Source organism: Cinclus cinclus, chromosome 4, assembly GCF_963662255.1.
Source record: "Cinclus cinclus chromosome 4, bCinCin1.1, whole genome shotgun sequence".
NCBI lineage: Eukaryota > Metazoa > Chordata > Aves > Passeriformes > Cinclidae > Cinclus > Cinclus cinclus.
The window spans coordinates 12124357-12144275 of NC_085049.1; the positions used below are offsets into that span (position 1 = coordinate 12124357).

General features: G+C 36.4%; 1 protein-coding gene across 1 annotated transcript in view; it reads right to left on the bottom strand.

Annotated features, from left to right (window-relative positions):
* Window positions 1–18176, bottom strand: part of HGF (hepatocyte growth factor) — a 49498-nt gene extending 31322 nt beyond the window's left edge. The window contains exons 1-5 of the mRNA XM_062491563.1: window positions 18126–18176; window positions 10059–10222; window positions 5274–5386; window positions 4548–4662; window positions 278–405 (exon numbers count right to left, since the gene is read on the bottom strand). Of these exons, the coding sequence (XP_062347547.1) occupies window positions 278–405; window positions 4548–4662; window positions 5274–5386; window positions 10059–10222; window positions 18126–18176 (571 nt within the window). The remainder of the gene's footprint in view (window positions 1–277; window positions 406–4547; window positions 4663–5273; window positions 5387–10058; window positions 10223–18125) is intronic.
* Between the last annotated feature and the right edge of the window lie 1743 nt (window positions 18177–19919).

Below are 19919 nucleotides of genomic sequence, written 5' to 3' on the forward strand. Positions count from 1 at the left end.
CAAGCAGAAAAAAAGGGTCACATTTCTGTGATCAGCACAACTTAATTAAGCTCCTCCATAACCTGGAAAATGCTGCTCAGCCTGAGCCCTTCCGGCACACTGGAACATTACATGATTTCATCTTCCTCTAACAACCTTTTTTTTGCTCTATGAGTTACTCTCGCTGAGAAATCACCTGCTCTTTGTCTAAAGGCCATGAGCAAGTGATTACTGGAGGCTCTGTGCAGTACTGTCAGCAGAGCAGGGGCAGCTTTCTGCAGAAGCTGTGCTGGGTTACCTTCTGAGCACAGGGGGATGTCACAAACTTCGTGGCGCGTCTCTGGACTGGTGGTGAAACACCAGGGGCCTCCCTCTTCCCCTCGGGGATTTCGACAGTAGTTTTCCCTCAGGTCTTTTCCCCGATAGCTCGAAGGCAAAAAGCTAGTTTTAAAATGACAATCATTACAGTATAAGAGCATGCAAATGTTGGGGTTAATCATACTATTTTTACAAACAGTTAGAAACAATCACATTTCTTCTTCCTTCTCCCTCCACCCTGCCTAAGCAAATGCACACACCCAAATATCTGTCCGTACACAAATACACATCTTCAGTTGGGATTGCTCAACCTAAATGGCCTAAATCCGGGACAATTTGTCTAGCCCATAGCGTGCTCTAGAGTTTTACTCCCATCCCTCAGCTGTCCAGAACTAACTATCTTGGGCAGAGCCAGAGGCAGTCACACACTCCCTGCCAGCCTGCACTCTATTCTCCTTCAGGAGCTCTGGGTGCATAGGGCTTGATTTGGTCTGTAGCCAGATGAGGCGTGTCTTACCTGTGCATGTTGGCACATGCAGCAGGTCCAGCTTGGCTCAGGGATCACCTACTTTGTGAAACCCACAAGCAGAGAAACCTCTTTGCATCCCTGGTCAAGCAGCAGCAAGAACTGATAATCAGCAGCATGAAAGTGCGACCAAATCTGTGCTACACCTCACTGAGAGGCTTTCACTGCCTGAAACCAGGGGCTGCTTTGCATTTCAGCACAAGATATTTCCTCAGGTGCCATTTTAGTTGGGATCCTTCATGTTTTACCACAAGCCCCACTGTTGTCACCTTAGGGTCTGCTACTTACAGACCCACTCATAACTGCATTGTATATGTTCAGATATTTAACAGCAACCCCAGCTGACTTAAAATGTGCGGAGTCAAGGTGTTTTCTTCCCTAGTATCTGTAAAAATATGTGCTTAAATCTCAAGAAACCATGTCATACACAGTGACACAAACACACACACTATATAAAGAGACATATAACATAAAATATTGCATAAAAGCAATCTTAGCTTATTTGCCCCTCAAAATAAGGAACAGCTAACATCGTAGTAAGGAACCCAATCTCAGAGCTGGTCTGTTCAATGCCACTTCAACAGCTCGTGACCACATTCAGGCTGCAGACCCAGCCAGTGACACTTCTCTACATTGCAGCAATGCTAAACAGCAGCTAAATCTTTGGAGTTAGAAAGTGCCTTAAAATCAGAGATCTGTCTCATGACATGAGATTTATCTCATGTCTTCATAGTGTTTTGGTCAATTGGGCTAACTACATAGCGGATCACATAAAACTTGTAACTGATCTTAATTATTTATTTAATTTTTGACATTTATAAGATTTGTGCCTTTTTTAAACAGTATTTAAGTTTTGGTGGGAATATCATAAATAATGCACCTTTTATTCTGAAAAAAATCTAATATTTTTTGAGTGTTTTGAGAGAAAGAAGGAAGAAGAAAATTTTGACATGTGACATTTAATTCAAGTTTTATTCCTATTAATGAAATACTTGAACTAACCGAAGTGAAAAATAATTTTGTTAATCACATTTTGATGCTAGTCAATGCAATGTGGAAGCATTACATAGAGGTGCTTTTTTATTTTTGGTGCTTGAAGAGATTAATTTTTATGTCATTCCTGCTGCCTATAAAATTGGTATTTCTATTTTTCCTCTGTAGTTATATAATGTCAGTATCTTAAACTTTTTTTTTAATTAAAGACTCCCAGGCAAACATCTTTGATAGGACATTCCAACCTGCGTATGTGTTAAAGTGATATGTCAGTCCATATTAGAACATTCTATTTAATTTTCCTGCTCATTAGAAAATATAAGAAAAAGGCATCTCCAATTATATCAGATATGCTGTAAGAACATTTAATAAAGAAAAAGTCTAAATAAGTAGCACTAAAAAGTCTAAATGAGTAACAAGATGGGTCAGATATCCAAATGGCTTCAACAGGTACTGAAGCAACATTCTTGATAGAGGAAAAGATGAGTTGCAGTAGACATCTACCCAGAAATGGAAGAAAGGGCCACTCCCAAAAGTGATGATTTAGTTCATCTACACTAGGTAAGGAAAAAAAGAAAAAAAGCCAAAAACTGAAGCCAGTAAGAGTAATGGTAAAAACAGATTCAACCACACAAACCCCATGGAAACTAGCCAAAAATCTATGAAGCACTGGTCTTCTCTTTGACCATTTCTCTTTGAGACCTTTTTACATTGAATTTTTTTAAATTTAAAACTCTGTAATAGTCTTAAAATCTATACTAGGGTGAAGATGACAATAACAGAAAGTAGGGTTTTGCTGGGAATCTCTGTGTTCTGATAGAATACAAATAAAAATATGACTTGCTAGATTGAAGCAAAAGATTAAATGTTCAAGTAACTTCAATTCTTCCTAGAAATATAATTAAAATCATTAAAATACATTTCTCCCTTAAATATAAAAAAGGGATTTATTTTCCAATGGCATTTTGTGATAATCAGCTGTTGAGAAAAACTGACCTAAAAAGCTAAGTCTTTTGTACTAATAAGTTCCAAACACACCACTACTGTCTGCTTCTTCCCACCTCCTTCATGTCTCTGATGATGAAATCATATTTTCTGATGTTGAAAAACAAAATTAGCATGCAGCCACCTCATTTATCCGGTGACCTTTGAAAAATTAAACTTATTGCACAAGGCAGGAGAAGAGTCATTCTCATAAAATTCATCAAATGCATTGGATAGAACTGTGCATGTGATAAAACTGTGTATGCTGTGTATTAAAATGCAATTTAGTGATAATGTGTGCTATCCAGACATTTTCCTTTCTCTAATTATATAAAGTCACATGTATACTACATAGAATAAATGATAATTTTTGCTTAGGTTGTAATAATTTAGAATTCTTTCACTTCTGAATGATGATGATATATACTTCAAGGTATTGTGTCTCAAGAAGTCATTGCTTTGGGATCTGGTGGTATTTAGGGTATGCTCCCAGTTAAGAACAGGTCTGGTCCCAAACTAAAAAGCAGACACTGCCGTCTATACTGTAAGAGCCAAGTCCAGCAAGTCCAAGCCTGAGGCTCAGCTTTGTAACACATCATAAGAGGACAGAACTCAACTATCCTTTGTCTTTTAATGTTGTTCCAAGATATCCTCTTGCACACTGGATTGATTTGGTCAGAACAGGACTGAGCAGTGCACAGCCCAGTTCCTCACCAGCAATCTCTAGTTTGGCTCCTCCTAAATAAATTGCTGACCCTGGGAGTCCGGAGCAAAAGGCAGCAATGTGGACAGCAAGCTTATGGGTGAAAGGACATTTTGGTTTTGTCTCTTGAAGTTGTAATATCTACATGGCTGAAGCCAGTACAAAAATGTTTAAAGGGAAGTAGTTAAAGAGTACATCAGTACTTTGTAGTCCTTTAACTGGTTTTCAGGAACATTTGCTGGGAGAAATCTGTTTTTACCATTACTCTGACTGGACTCAGGCTTTGACTTTCTTCTCTTTTTTCTTAGTCAGTAGAGTTCAACTAGATTTACTCTCAAGGTATAAGTTTGGCCTCAGTTTCTGACTGTACCAGGTCCTAATCTGAAAAGATAAGTCCTGTACATGCTTCCTTTAGTTATTGCTTGTATGATCTGAAGGGAAGGATTTCAAAAGCCTCTTCAGTCCTTTCTATGGATTGTTGTCTGGCCTAAGTGTTCCATAGAGTTTAGCATATTCTATAAATAATAGAGAATTGACAGTATCTATACAAAATATACTAACAATATTATACACTAAGGAAAGAGGTGGCCTAATATCCCCTGCTTCTTATCAGTGTGGTTTTCAAAATTGCTCATTCCTTAGTAGTTGATTAGAAAACAGTGATGAACTTCCAGAACCTGGGCTGAAATAATGCAGATGTTTTGTTTCTGCCAGTAGCTAAGAGATCAAAAGGATATAAAGAGCTAAACAAAAAAAAAAAAAAAAAAAAAAAAAAACAAAAAAAAACCATAACAAAGAAAACAACTCAACACAGGAAAGAAAGAGATACAGACACACAGCATGGCATTAGGAGAGACCTTTTTGGAGAAAGTCCAAGATACGGATTTTCTGGGATTTGGAGAATGCTATCTCTTGGAAAAAGGCAAGAATATACCTAAGAGATTTTGTTGTCTAAGGTTTGGGTTTTTTTTTTCCCATAAATTCTTATGCTTTACGGAAGCTGTCTGGGCACTATTCCCATTGTCTCTGCTCCTGAACTCTTACCTGTGCTCATGGGGAATCATTGAATTCCAGGCCTGACACTGGATACCACTTCTGGTAACAGATATTGTTCCTTTATAGTCTGCTCCTTTTCCAATGATACAATTTCTGACATAATCTATTGAAATAAAAGAGAAGAAAATTAGGGATTTGGTTAACTTATGCAAAATTAAAGCTCATCATCTGTTTTCACACAAAATTAACATATTTATTGGCTCTAACATACTTATTTCTTCAAAATATTGTGTATTTGTTGACATATATCCCTGTTTTTTTATTATTATTATTTTATTATTATGTCAAATACTGATCACTATCTAACCCAAAAAAAAAAATCCTGGAAATGTTTCCAATGTATCTGATTTTACAAAACTCCATGTCTGAGGACTACACAATAATGAGGCAAATAAGAGCAATATTAAGTAACAAACAGTAACTCATACAACTGAGCTGCTCAGTAGCAAAATGAAGTACAAAACTGAAACCAGTATATATGATGGTAGGCAAATATGTAGATTGGAAAACTGACCAACAGCAAGTATGTAGGCAAATTTGCACGACAGCAAACTCAGGATATGTGTGAACAAAACTGTAGGATGCAGCTTTCAACGCATAAAAGCATCCATGCCCAGGATGCTCCTACAGCCAAAAAATCACTGACTGACCTCAGGGCTTTTTTTTTTTTCCCTCCCTAGCTGGAAAAACAAAATCTGTAAATAAATCAGTTACCCTTCTTTTCATACAGATCAAACGCATGGTCTTGCTTCTTTCTCACACCATTTGTCAAGCTGTTGAAGGATAACCAATGGCACCGTTTTGTAACTCTGTCATAAGCAAAGGCCCTGCAAAGAAAATCTGGATGAGAAAAAAATCTCTGTGTGGTTTATAATAATGACACATGGCCTGCCAAGGAGCATGCAATGACATCAGATTTATTTTTACTGGGAAAGTCAGAGAAACAGTCCAAATTACTATTTAAACCCACAACTGTGCTGACAAGAGCAAAGAAACAAAGAAATTAAATTGATGTGGTCATTACATTAAATACCAGTTTGGTTGTTCACACTAATCTAAAAGTTCCCTTGTCATTAAAGATCTTTATTTTAAAACTTAGATAAATGTGACTGAGACAGCATTTGTGTCCTCAGTTATACTGCTCTCTGGGACAAAATAACACAAAGAATGAAACATCATCTTTGCTATGCTCTGAAATATGCCTCTGAAATAGTTAGGTATCTCACACTGCTGGACTGAGCTAAATTCAAGCACAAGGAATATGTTTCTTGCCTAGAACAACAGACCTGTTTAAAAACAAGATTATTTTTACTAATACAATAAACTGTGATAGTGTACCTAGAGTTTGTCCTTGCTTACTTTTGTTTTCTTTTTTTTCTCTTATTTTTAACTGCTTTCCAGGAGTGACTACAATGTGTGCTGAATTGACTAGATATAGGGGAGGGCAAGACAGACAAGCACATCCACAGTGTGAAATCACATTTTTTCAATACAGAAATAAAAAATGCAGACCTTTTCCTCCTATAACAGTTTTGAATGCATAGTCTTTAGCTATAGATAAAATATTTTAAAGGATTTTAAAACCAAAATTGACCACCTTAGAGGGGGCAACAATTATTCCAATGAGGAAATACAAATAAAAGAAGAAAAAACTACACTGGTGTTTTTCCCTTAATTTTTCATTTGAACAAAATAATAAAGAACTGACATTATTTCCTCTATCCTACCACAAAATCTACATTTTTGTCACTCATCCTGTACCTTCTGAGATATTTTATTCTGGTCTGCGAAAACATTTTAACACTACTTGGTAATATCCAAGAGTCACACAGATTTCTTGCACTTCATCCATACTTTGGCTATGCCATATTCTTCAGCACTGCATTCTTCAACAAAAACTTCCTTGATCTTCATTCAATTCACCATACAAGCTTTCCATGTGAGATCTTGCTGGCTTCAGTTAAAAATGCTACAAGATCCTATCCAATCTCCTCAGTCTTCTCTCTTTCAAACATCTTCTTCATTATCGTTTCCATCACCAAACAGATTTTTCATCCAACTGCTCTCTCTACTCTGTTGACTCCAAATCTTTCCAACCTGCTAACCTTCATCCCTCTGCCCTTGTGCAGCCTTCTGTTCTCTTCTGGCTGATTCTCAAATTCGAGCATATCCAAGTGCCTCTAACTCCATCACTCACGAAAATATCCTTGACCTTTCCTGCCTTTCCAATTACATTCTCGTTTCCGCTCCTCCCTGCTAAAGTGGGAATGCAGAACGCGCTGTTTACAAACTATTCTTTCAGTTTTTGCCTTTCAGTTGCCTTCTGGTTTCTTTCCAGTTTGGCTTCAACCACTTCTGCACATAAAAGTTTGTAATAATCTTTTCTTGGACCCAAATGTGGAGGGTTTTTATACCTCCAAAGTCAACATATTTGAATAAATTCTTGGACTTTCTTCTACTGATACTACTGATCACAACAAATTTTTTGTTCCTCTTTGCAGTGAGATAATCTGTAGATTTTCTTATCAGATGCTAAAATTCTGTTGTCTATACTGAAATCCCTTCCTGTTTAAACACAGACACTGAGCAGATAACAAACGATAAGACAGTGACAACTTTGCAGCTAAGGAAAGGACATGCCTTCAAAAGTCACCTGTATAACAAATAAAATAGTAACTATATGGACTTTTATTCATCCATAGGAATTGTAGTGGGAAAAACTGCAAGAATGACTGTAGGAAAGCAGATGGAGTAATGGACTACAAAGGGTGGTGAAACAAAGGAATTGAACAGTTCAGCAGCAGCAGCTTGATAAAACTGGTAGGGAAGGCAGAAAAAGAGGCACAGAGATTTATGAAGTCAAAACCACGGTGTAGGTGAATCTAAGGAGTTCTTTGATGGAGGATTTTAGGAATAATGTTATGAAAAAAAAGTCTAGATAAGGATCTTTTTACTCAGAAATTAACAAGATCTGTGCAAACATAACAGCAAGGGAATAGAGGAAATATCTCTTCTGAAAAGTGACATACATTAGCTTAAACAAAAAAAAGTGTTAGATCTAAAACCAGCAAAGATATATGATTAACCAATAAAATACTCAAAATTGACTTGTAAATGATACATAAATTTATAATGAAGAAATAAAAAGTTGTCTTAATTTCCCTTCCCCTCCAGAAAATAAGGAGTACGTGAATCTTTACAAGTCTGTAGTGCCTGAAATCTGCTACTTTTACCACTTTCTGGCAAAAAAGAAGCCTAACACTGTTCCTGCTTGTGCACCTCACAGTGCACAGACACAGATGTTGTTGCTCCGAGTACTATTGTCACAATTATGTTACAAAGTAATTCCATTTTTAATTCTTACATAAAGCTTGCATACAGAAAATAAAACATCAGTGCTGTGACCCAAGTGATGGAGAACTTCTGCATGGGTATGGAGTATAAAAATCAAGCCATGAAAATGTCAGTAAACAAAGAAAATTTCCTGTCTCATATTTCAAGCATTTAAAATGTCATTTTGTGTTACTTCTTATTTTAGAATGCTCCCACAGCAGGCAGGAAACTAATTGGTTTTCATTTAAGTTGGCAACAAATTTCACCTTGCAGTAACCATGTGCTGATATGAAGCTGAAGACTGAGATCCTAGGCATACAAGGGAAACATTAGTAAACACTGGATCCTTTATAAAGGAACACATGTAAAATGTGTGTTTACAGTAGCATCAAAGAACAGTTCACACTACAACAGGACCCATATGGGGCCAAAAGGGAAACCACAAGAATGTTCTGAGATCCCAGAAAAGAAAATCCCATACACTCTGTGCCTAGTGGTAGCATAGGCAAACCTCATCACCTATACCTCTGCTACTAAAGCAAGTTTTTAGCACCTTCCCTGCTAAAAGCCCACCAGGGAAAACAGGAATTCAGAGATCATCAGGTTCTGTAATTCTTCTCCATATTCAGTGCGAAGTAATTGCATGACAGATTGCCACTCTGTTATCTGTGAGCAGGGATTTTCCAAGCTGTACTCTCAAAAGTCCCTCATGTCTCCTCTGTATTGTTGTACTGATTCATTAAAGGGGAAATTGCCCCTTAAGATATCCATCAGACACTGTCTCAAAAAAATAAAAAAATCTATAAAACATTAAAACATTTTAAAATTTCTGAGATTCTAGATTAATTTTATTATAAAAGAGAATTATTAACTTGCTTTTTATTTTCAGAACACAAAAGATAACATCCAGAGCAACTACAAGTGGCTTGGGAAAGTTTTCCTAAACTGATGCTAGAATACAGAATTGTTGTTTGCTTGGTATAATTCAGAATTTGTTTCATACTGTGATACTTAATTTTGCAATACTCCTTGTTGCTGCTCATCAGAACTCAAGGGTATCTCGGTGTATTAAATACAACCTGATCTTCTTGGCAATGACATCAAGGGAAGCTCTGCCAACAGGGAAAGGCGTGGCTTGTACCACCTGAAAAATGTTAGTGCCTGGAAATTATTTCTTATCTGAAAAAGGTAAACTCTGCTCATTACTTACACATATAAATAGACAGAGCACAGAACGATACAAACAAGATCTTTCAACAATGCAATTAAAGGTTTAAAAAAGGATTTAATCGTAGTTGAAAACGTTCTCTGCCAAGGAAGAACTTTTGTTGGCACATTTCATCCAGCTTCCATTTGTACCAGTTGTCAAAACTGTTTCATATTTCAAGTTCAGGCTCATATTTAGTCCAGTACTCCACTCCCCAAATCATCCGCTCTCTCCAAAATCCTTCTGCATTCATGGCCTTTCGTTGGTTGCTAATGGTCTAGACCATTAGAGGCCAGGGGGATCATATAAGTCTAATACATCAGAAAAATGATAGTGATTTGTTCCAAAAAATAGTAGAGAATATGTACAAGGCAGACAAGCAATCAGCTGCATGATGTGTTTCTAAGAGACAGCAGATGCTGAAGGATAGCAATCCACAGCCCAGGTTTGATTCCATTGGATCAGATTCGCAGGACTTGCCAGTGAACTTCAGCAGTGAGTGTATCTGTGCTCCATGTGTGAGGTTCTCATTGATTTCAGCAGGAGTAATGTGCAAAGAATGAAGACAGAATATGGTGTGAAGTGGTGCTGAAATACTGCAGCTGTGATGTGTGACAATAGCCTTTTCACAAGAGATATAAAAATCTCAGAAATGCTCACCTAATGCTACATTGCAGCCCAAGTCATCCACATCCTAACATGAGTCTTTTCAGCTATATTATGGAAAAGATTACAGGTTAGAAAAGCTGAGAAGACAGACAACTCAGATAAAGCCTCAGAAAAGACTGACACTCTCTGGATAGGTAGAGCAAGATCACTGAAATTAAAAATCACAATCTTGAGGTTGTTCTTTTTACAGGCTACCACTGATGACAATTACAAAGACATCTTTGATCAAAGGCTGTTATACATGTTTCCTTAGGAAAAAAATCCCCAAACAATAGAAATGCATAACTTACTTGCAAGTGAAGGAAAGACCCTTGCTCTTGCTGCATCTCTTTGCACATTGCTCTGTAGTATTTAACAGCTTCGTTTTTACTTCCAGTGTTTTGTTTACTTTAATGAGCATCAATTCTCCTGTTTTTTTGAAGTCATGAAGAGGATTTCTCTTTTTTCCTTTACCCTCTAAAAGAAGAACAAAAAAAAAAAACCAACAAAAACAAACAAACAAAAAAAACCAAACAATGAAACAAGACATTGTTAAGAAGAGTGCTGAGAGCTGAGATTAAAGATGGCATTAGATATGGATAACATTTTCTAGGAATTATAGCATCTTCAGTAACTAAAGCATAGAGAATCTCATAAAAATAAGGTATAAGCATATACTGCAGAAGAACTGATTATTTTAGATGGTGACTTCCATTTTTAAAAACAAAATAGTAGGAAATGTAGCAAAATCATTTCAAATAAAGACTTGCATAATGCTGTAAAAGTGCAAAAGGAAAGTTTTTCACCCTTTGTAATTTTTTTTCAGAACCTCCAAAATATGCCCAATAATTTTCTGAGATCTTGTAAATATTACCATGAAAATCTCAAGTGAAAAAGAGTATAACTTGCTGAATGCAAAATAACTTTTCTTAAAGCAATACATTTATCAAAAAATGTGAAAAGAAGTGGATTCTAGAAGTGACACAAAATAATAATTTGTCCTCTCATTGCTCCAGTGAAGTCTCAGTGTGAGTGTTGTGTCCAGTTTAAGTGTGAAAAGATTATAAGGTCAAACAGAGGCCATAGTATGGAAACAGTCTGCAGTGTTGCAAAGATTCCTGCAAAAATGAATGCAATGATCTTGTTTCCATGTCCCTATTGAAAGGCCCAGAGGGAGAGGTATAAAATGGAGGGAAGATTGGCAAAAGGCGTTTGGCTAAACTGCAAGAGGATAGGTCTTTTACATCTGCAAGAAAATTACAGAATTTTTCCAATATTTATTTATATTTTCACTCTGCATTCCATGAAAACCAGTCTGCCAGTGAAGGCTACTCCATTGTCTTTGAAGACAGATGAGCACATCTGGAGACTAACTGTCCCTGTTCTGTCAGATGAGTTAACATAGGGAGAATAAATTGCCCTGTGGATCTATATCTCCTATTTCACTCAGTGATCCCAGATGATCTTCTTGGATTAGATGGCTTATCCATGTAAGGTTAGGTGAATAAATTCCTCCTTAGTTTACAAAGTAGATAGTAGTATTTATTGTAAATTATTTCTATGTAACTGTATTCGCAGCTGTCCTTTCATTTTTCTCTACAGACTCCTCAACAATAATAGAACACAAATGCTCAGGTTCAGATTATTAAATTTTGTCAGAGTTTTTCCAATAGACAAAACCTTGACCTAGTGCTCTGAATAGATCCTCATGGATGCGCAGGGTGCACTTAAGCCAGTAAAGTGTTGCTTGGTGCACTCTGCAGAAACTCAGAATAACTGTAAATTGCAATAGCTGAGGCTCTGGAGGAGTTACTGACAGCTCCACATACTGAAAACCCAAAGAGGGCAGAACTTCCATCCTGATCACTGAGTTCACATTTTCACCGGATGCAGCTAAATCACACCTCTCAGTGGTGAGTTATCCCTAAGACACCTAGAAATATGACAAAGACACTTACATTAGATCTCATCAAGCTTCAGCTTTAAAAAAAAAGAAAAAAGAAAAACAAAGGGGCGGAATATCTCTGCTCTGTTATCCCCATAAAATAATCTTCTCCCCATTCTCTTTTCTTTCTTTTTTAACTAATGAAATCAACTATGCTACTCCCCAGCACCTAACAACTCACAATTTTAATTCCAATCACAAAAAAATTAAGAAAAAATATTTACCTTTAAAAGTCATTATTATTATATGAAGAAGTTTTGATTAAAAATTCAAATGCTAATAATTTTGGCATTGCGTTAGGGACTCATATCAACTCTCTTCAGCATTTTCAGCTCTCTATTTGTGCAGTGCACATTAACCCAGAATGAATCACTGCTTAGAGAAATGTTATGATAATGTTCTCATCTTAAGGGTCCGCATCCTGTTACTGGAAATTATTACGTCTACACTGAAGCTGCTTTATTTTTTTTGTACCTGTGATAGAGCCAAAGTACTTCAAAAGGCATTGCATTTGGCCTTTAAGTCAACCACAGGGAAGAAAAAAAAAATCTTCTATATAGCTTTTGTGCTGTATTTCCTATTATCTTCCAAGACATAGTTGTTAGTTTTATGTTGTCTCAGCCAAGACTTTTATGTCAAGTGGTGGTAAGAATCTGTAGAGAAATATCAAAGTATTTTCTTTCAGTTCCTGATAATAACATTTCCCATCTACTCATGTGTTATTATATTAATTCCCAATGATAACAGCTTCCTAAACTCACCAGCCAGCATGCAAGAATATGATTTTAAAAAATCAAGAAATACAGTTCTGCCTGAAAAATATGGTAGAGAGTTCTGTTTTTTCTTTTTGTCCTTCTTTTCCTAGCTGTTATCCAAAGAGGATTATGGGTTTGATCTTGCATTTAGCAATTCATAACAGCCTGATTTAGTTTAGCTTTCAAACAACAACATTCTACGTCTTCCCTATAATCCAAGAGGCAAAGGGCCAAGTGCATCTGTAGTGTGACTGTTAGAAACATTGGAATAATGCAAAGTACTACTTGAACAATTCTCACAACAAAACATATATAAAATAATATCCTTTTTTATTCAAATTAAATGCCTTTATTTAAAAAATCTTAACTCAAATAGAGCCTTAGTCATGCTCCACATTAAAGTTTAGTATGCAGTATGCTGTAACAACGCAACTAATTTGTGAATGCCATTCATTTTAATTTTTTAAACTTTGATTAATCAGGATTTCTGCTCATTTTGTGGGCCATGTCCTCTCATGTTACCTGTAGTTTCGTATCACATTACCAAGGAAATCTGACATTCCACTTAAATTTGAAAATATTAGCAGCTGATTCAAACAGAAAGGAATCCTGTCAAATATGAGCCAACATTTCTTTCTTCTACAGAAACAACCACTAACTAAAAATATTTCTTCAGTCAACTTAAAAAAATCCTCAAAAAGGTGAGATGTTGCCTTTTTCTGTTTCTTAACATGCAGTTGAACTGAAAAGAGAAGAGCTGAGTCGGGGCCCAGGGAAATGGGAACTGACATATCTGCTCTAGTAGGATGCAGCACTGGACAAGTGCTCCATAATCTCATTTGGGATTTCCACAGTCTCCCTGCTGGTGTTCCCCAATTTCATAAAAGACTAAATATTTACTTAAGAAAAAAGGTACCGCAGACATTTGCCTTGGAGCTACAAGAACTCACCTTTCAATTCCCTTGCTACATTTTCAAATGAGGTTTCTGTACAATCTTCTCATACAAGAATAATTGACTGAGACTGCTCAAACTATAGGGCACCTGGAGGAAAAGATTTCCAGCAGTACCTTCTCTTGGAGCAGTTCCAGCCCGTCTCAATAATCAGGGATAAAGAAAATTGACAATCTTCAGCATTTTTGTAAAGAAAATTCACCAGCAAGTTGTAGTGCCCATATACTAGAACCTGCTTAACTTTAATGTTAAATATATTTATAGCAAACAGAACCAGTAAGACAGAGAACTGTGAGCAATGGAGACCACACTATGCAATATCACAGAACAACAATTTCTTGATTAATAAGAGAAACGGATTTGAATAGGCAAAGGTGTTTGTATTTTGATCTCACTTTCTCTCCAGCTATTCTGTAATCACTGGGCTGTTAGAAAAATGACAGCAAAATAGCTTCTTTTTTCCCTTTTGGCCTTGTGTCCCACACCAAAAAAGGGCTTTGGGCCTCCCAAACACCACATCACTCAGTTCTGAAACTACCTGATTATGTTCCAAATCTCAAATTAAAATTTACACCTTGCAGAATATGATTGGTCTGATAATGAGCTATGTGACAGTACAGAAATTCAGCGTAACGTTAATATCAGGTTATTTAGAATTCAAACACCTAAGCAAGTCACATTTTACACCCTCAAGTCTTAGTCTCATCACAAAAAGTATTTGGTTTTGCATTATTTATTTAGTAGGAAAAAAACCTGATACAGCAAATACAATACATTTTCTGTCATAACCAAAATAGCATACAGGGTGTCATAGGGCCCAAAGATCACCTTTGTTCATTATAATGAGATCAAAACATTACTTGTGTTATCTACAGCGAAATTTTACAAGGAGATTACCTGAATTTACCTGCTTCATTTGTAATCCCTTTCTCCTTGTTTTACCACTCCAGCTTTTACTAATAAAGAAATTATTTTAGTCTGCAAAGTCATGGTCTTACTGAGCACAACTGGGGCATACTGTCTGCCTCCCCTAGAAAAATCTCTACTTCTTTGGATTTATTACAGATTCCACAAATCTTTTAATAAATATCAGTTATGATGCACTCAGCATGTCAGTTTCCAGGGTTTCTAAATTTCACTCTAGTCTATGCAAAAAAGTGAGCACTTTCTTAAAGAAACACATGTTGAAGTCTCCTGATAATATAAGAAGGCTTTGCATCCCACTTTATTATACAGAACAAAACCATCAAATGGGTGGTCCAAATAGGAAGATAAATAGATTTAAATTAAATATTTATGTTTAAATTGAGATTCTTAATGAAAATTTGGTGCTTTGTGATTATTTCTCTTTTCTATTTCTTTAGACTTTCAGAACTTGAGCATTTTACTATATATTTGCTTTGTTGAGCTAAACAACAATTTAAGTTCGTTTGAGTTTCAGCTGTGTGGGGACCTTTCATAACTTCCAGTTTTTAAAACAATATGAACACTCATGTAAAAGCATCACTGTTCTTTGTTTGCAAGATGTCAGAGATAAACTATATCTGTGAAAATCAAGAAAAACTATATCAAGAAAATTAAGGTACCTGAATTCCTTAGACTAACAAATGCTGTCAGAGGACTGCAGGAATCAACTGCAGTCCTTCCAAATGGAGAATGAAATATAAAATAACATCATGTGAGGAGAAATATTTAAAAGAGGGAAATTGTCCACATGCTTTGCAGGAAGCATGAGGTTACAAAATATATTCCAGTGAAGCAAAATAGTTATATAAACTGACACAATTATTTCAGAAATATAAAACAGACATAAGCAGTTTCTTTAGTTTCAGCTGGCATATCAGATGTCTTTTTAATATTTTGCATCATGTTTGTAATGAAATTAAGTCACTTGACCTTGAGCAGTTAGCAGATGGACTAATTAGAGATTGACTTATTTGTGTTGTAATTGATAACCAGGTCAGAATGTTAAAATTAGATTAGCTATTTATTTAATTTTGCAAACAATCATCACTGCAAGATAAAGTAAACTGGATTTTCCCAATGAGCTAGGAAAAAAATATATGAGAGAAAAATATCATGTGATTTAAAACTTGGGTGCAGGGGGTGCGAAATCAGAAATCTATCATCATATGAAAGAATTTTAATTAAAAAAAAAAAGGAAAAAGGAAAAGAAAAAAGAAAAAAGTCTCCAACTTTAATCACATCTGAAATAAATGTAGGGAAGCGCAGTTCAACACAATAAACATATCAAGCATTTTATCAGGGGACACCATACTTGACCAAAAATGCTTGGTAACTTATATTCATAAGTTTCTGTATGGGGAAAAAAAATGTGCAAAGCAATGTATTATCACAGTGTCAGATATATCAAAGCAGGATGCTTATCTCGGTATAAACACTGACAATTTAATACGAAAATTAAAAGCAAAGTATGTCTGTATGCATAAAATAGCAAAACGTGTGTAACTGGCAAAAATCAGCAGTGTTTGGTAAAAACCAACAGTTCTTATCATATATGGGTTGAAACCAGTATGCAAATACAGTGAGGTGTTTAACTTGTCGCTTAAGTAGGATAGAAGAGATAGTTTTAATTATATTTAATAAAGTATTTCCAAGGCAATGTTTTTAAAGGATGTAAGACATCAAGGGTAAACTATTCTGGTGTGTGCTTCAGTATAATAGCATGAATATACTGGCTTCACCAAGAAAAAAAAGAAAAAACAAACAAACCCAATCTTCACCAGATGGTGAAAGTAGATGTTACTAAATGCTTTTGGATACAACATGCTTAAGTTAAGAGTGTGGCCACATAAATAAAATAAAGGATGTTAAAGATGAATGTTGATATTAAGATCATTAATAAGGTCATCGCAATATTGTCAGCTGTGCGAACAACTAGAAAGCACTTTTTCAGTAAATACATTCAAGACAATTTTGTCTCTTAAATCAAGTCATAACAGAGTCACTCTGACAAGAATTAATGCTCAACACTTTTAACTTACTTTCATCTACTTTAACTTTGCCTTCTGCCTGCTTCTGTATCAGAAATATCCAGATTCCTGGCTAGAATGCAAGAAGCGAACACCTTTTCCAAATGACTTCTCATTTGGGGGGAAAAGGGAAAAAAAAAAAAAGGAAAAAAGGCATACCAATATAATGAGAAACTGGAACAATCTGAGTTGTGCCCAAGAAAACAACTTTGTAGATTGGATAGGCTTAAAATGCCAGATTAAGTTTAATGCGGTTATTTATGTAAGACAATAATTTGGCGTAAAAGAAGTTTACCAACCATACCCATAAAATCTGCAGTCAGCTATGTAGATGGAAAGTCACCAAAATAAAAGCAGCTGTCCAAGAAGGCATCTATAGCTTGTCAAAATTAAACAGATTCTCAGAAGTACCTGGAGGATGAGGTGAATGTTTTAACTTCTGAAATCTGTTTTCTTGGCACAAGACCCTCATGGGAAAAAAACATAGAACTTTTAGAAAGCAGTTTGAAAGATATATAACTATCCATACAATATCTATATATAATAGATAATGATTTCCGTATTTCTACATTGGCTCTCAGTCTAGTTCTTGAGCAGATTCAGGAAATGCAAAAAGATACTGCTTTTTGGCTTTACATTACTACTCACACCACACACCCACACACCCTAATTAGCAACTGCAAAGACTGCCATGCAACTGGGAACCCAACTTCATGTTTATGCTAAGTCCTGCCTTTGGAACCCACTCCCATAGTCAGCATGAAAGCTCAAGGAGCTAAGGATAATGCTAACAACTGATAGTATATTCTAAAATTGGATGGTAGCTGCAAATGGACAGCTCTTTTCCTTCCAAGAAAAGGTTATCTGCTCAGCAGGATGCTGGGACCCACTGGCAGAAACAAATGTGCTGCAGTTTGTACTCTGACACTGTATCTAACCTCTGGTTAAATTGCTGAGAGGATTTCCCCTTGTAAGATTTGTCTTCTTATGCATTGTGCACAAGCATTAAGTCCCCACCATTTTCCATTGCATTCAACAGTCCTTACAAGCACTTGGTGTCTCCTTCAAGGCACCCAGCACGTTGTGCCCTTCCTCTGTGATGGTGTCCCAGCCAACCGGAATTCCGGGCATGCAGCAAGGGGTAAGAAGAAAAAACACAAGTAGGCAGCGCAGGGCTTGGGCAAAACAAAGAATGACAGATGTCTGGGGGCAGCAAAACAGCCCCTGTGAGGAGTGATGAGAGCCTTGCTGCATCTTGTATACATAAAAACAGTGCGGCTGGCCAAGGCAGCGAGTCACAGGAAAATCTGGAGCTGAGGGGGGACGGAGGGAGCAGCCAGTCCCCAGCTGGGCCAGCAGCACCGAGCACTGCCAGGCACGGCTGGGCTCATCAGACAGCACATGGGTGGAGGCCCACAAGCCACTGAAAACTACAGCTAGATTTTGCCAACACATTTGACTAATCTGGAGCATGTTCCCAGCTCTGCTTTGCCACAGTGATGCTTTGTATGTAGGTACTAACCGCCTTCTGAAACAGCTCTACAACCCTCTGAGGGCACTGCCCCAAAACCTACAGGAAAAATGGGGTAACAATGAGCATGTCCTCAACCCTTCCCAGTTCTTTTCAGCTGCCTCACTTTCCCCACAGCAAGGTTCAAATTTTGTTTGCGTTATGGCATCTGTCCTACTGTCCTTGTTTCCCAAGTAAGCATGGGGATCAATCTTTTCTCACCTCCATGAATAATCCATTCTCACCTCTGTGCTGTCTTCCAGTCTCCACCATTCCACCCCACCTCAATGCTGGTGGGGAGAAAGTGAAATTCCAACACTCATCCAGTACAAGTAATTGTTAGACATTGAAGGCAATGCTTTTTTTTTTTGTCCATGTCATGCTTTTATTCAAAAAGAGGCCCAGTCATCCTGATTTCAAACCTCCTTGGAAAAGTTTGAAATGTTTAAGTGGCAAACTAACGTTCAGCATAAAGATCCAAAAGGGAGATATTCTGCTGTCTGAGGAAGACTGCACATTTCCCTTCCAACCCTGGCTTCAGCTGAAGCATTACAATAATGACAGATGAGCTCCTCCAATAAGAGGCTTTCCTTTCCTTGACTTCAGTGGTCAATTTTCCAGAGTTTTACGCAACATTTTAATCTCATGTCTTTCAACTCTATATTCTCCTGCTATGTTGCTTATGAAAATGGCATTAATAGAAACAGAAAATCTGTTAAGCAGGGTAAGAGCTGTATTACATGTGAGAGCAAAACAAGCAGCCCTTGGCACTGAGCACCAAAAGGATTCCATTAAACAGAAGGAACACACACTTCCAACTGGCACAGCATCATTTCACATTGTTGACAGTATATAGTATAATGATTATCTACAGCTGGGATGGGAAAGTATAAATTACTTTAATTTTTAAAAATATACTTAGCTATGCAGACCACAGGAATACACAATATTCAAAAATTGATTATGACTATGGGATTTGATTTTATTTTTCTTTAAGCGATTATTATATATAGGAACTAAGAGCAACTCCCACATCTTCATTAGCAACTTCTTTAGATCATCCAAAATACAGAATTTGCTTTTAATAAATTTAAATAAACACACTTGGCTGACAGCCTTCTACACAGAAAAATGTATCTTTAATTTAAATAAATCTTTAACATTCACTCTATTGCAACATGCCAATCTACTTGTTGCTTTAATCAAAGAGTAATTTTTAATTTCACTAGATGAGCATTATTAAAGAGATACTTCCCAAGAATACTGAATAATAAGAATATTTGAACAAGAAAGAAATTTTTTATAAAGTTATTAGCTACAGATTATTTTCTTTATGCAAGTGACAGAGACTTGCAGGATATTGATAATGACTAGGCAAGCAGTCTATAGGAACCATGCAAACTTATCTTCCATCAATCACTGTCTTATCTTTTGCATATTAAAAAGAAACTCAGAAAGTGATAACACAGACAGCTTGCTGACATTTAAATTTCTTGTGTTTTCCTCACTCTCCTTTTTCTTTACCCTTTAATATAACCCAACTGTATTAGTCAGCAACTTCTGTCACAGAGGACATTGGCTTTGCACTGAACTTAGGGCATGGGATTGCAAACCCAGAATATTCACTCACAGAAGAAACTATGTTCATCATTATGTACATTTGAAATCAGATTTGACAGAACAGCACTAGAAGTATGGATGTGCTCTAGCAAAAGTCTTCTCATGTTTTAGTTCTATTTTCATCCTTTAGTTTGTTTTTCATATCTGAAAAGGCAAATCTTATTCTTTCTTAAAAACAGCCCTGTAAAAAGAATCCAACATCCCAAAATAAGACAACATATATGTTTACAAAGCAATAACTTTCAGAAATGATCCAGAAATTTGAATTTTCAGAAAGAAATAGCACAACTTTCCCTTGCCGACAGTGTAGATATACGGACATCTTTGTTGGAGATCATGCATTTTTTAAAATAAGGTAAGCAAAATGGCAGCCTGTGATAAGAGTCATCTTTCTTG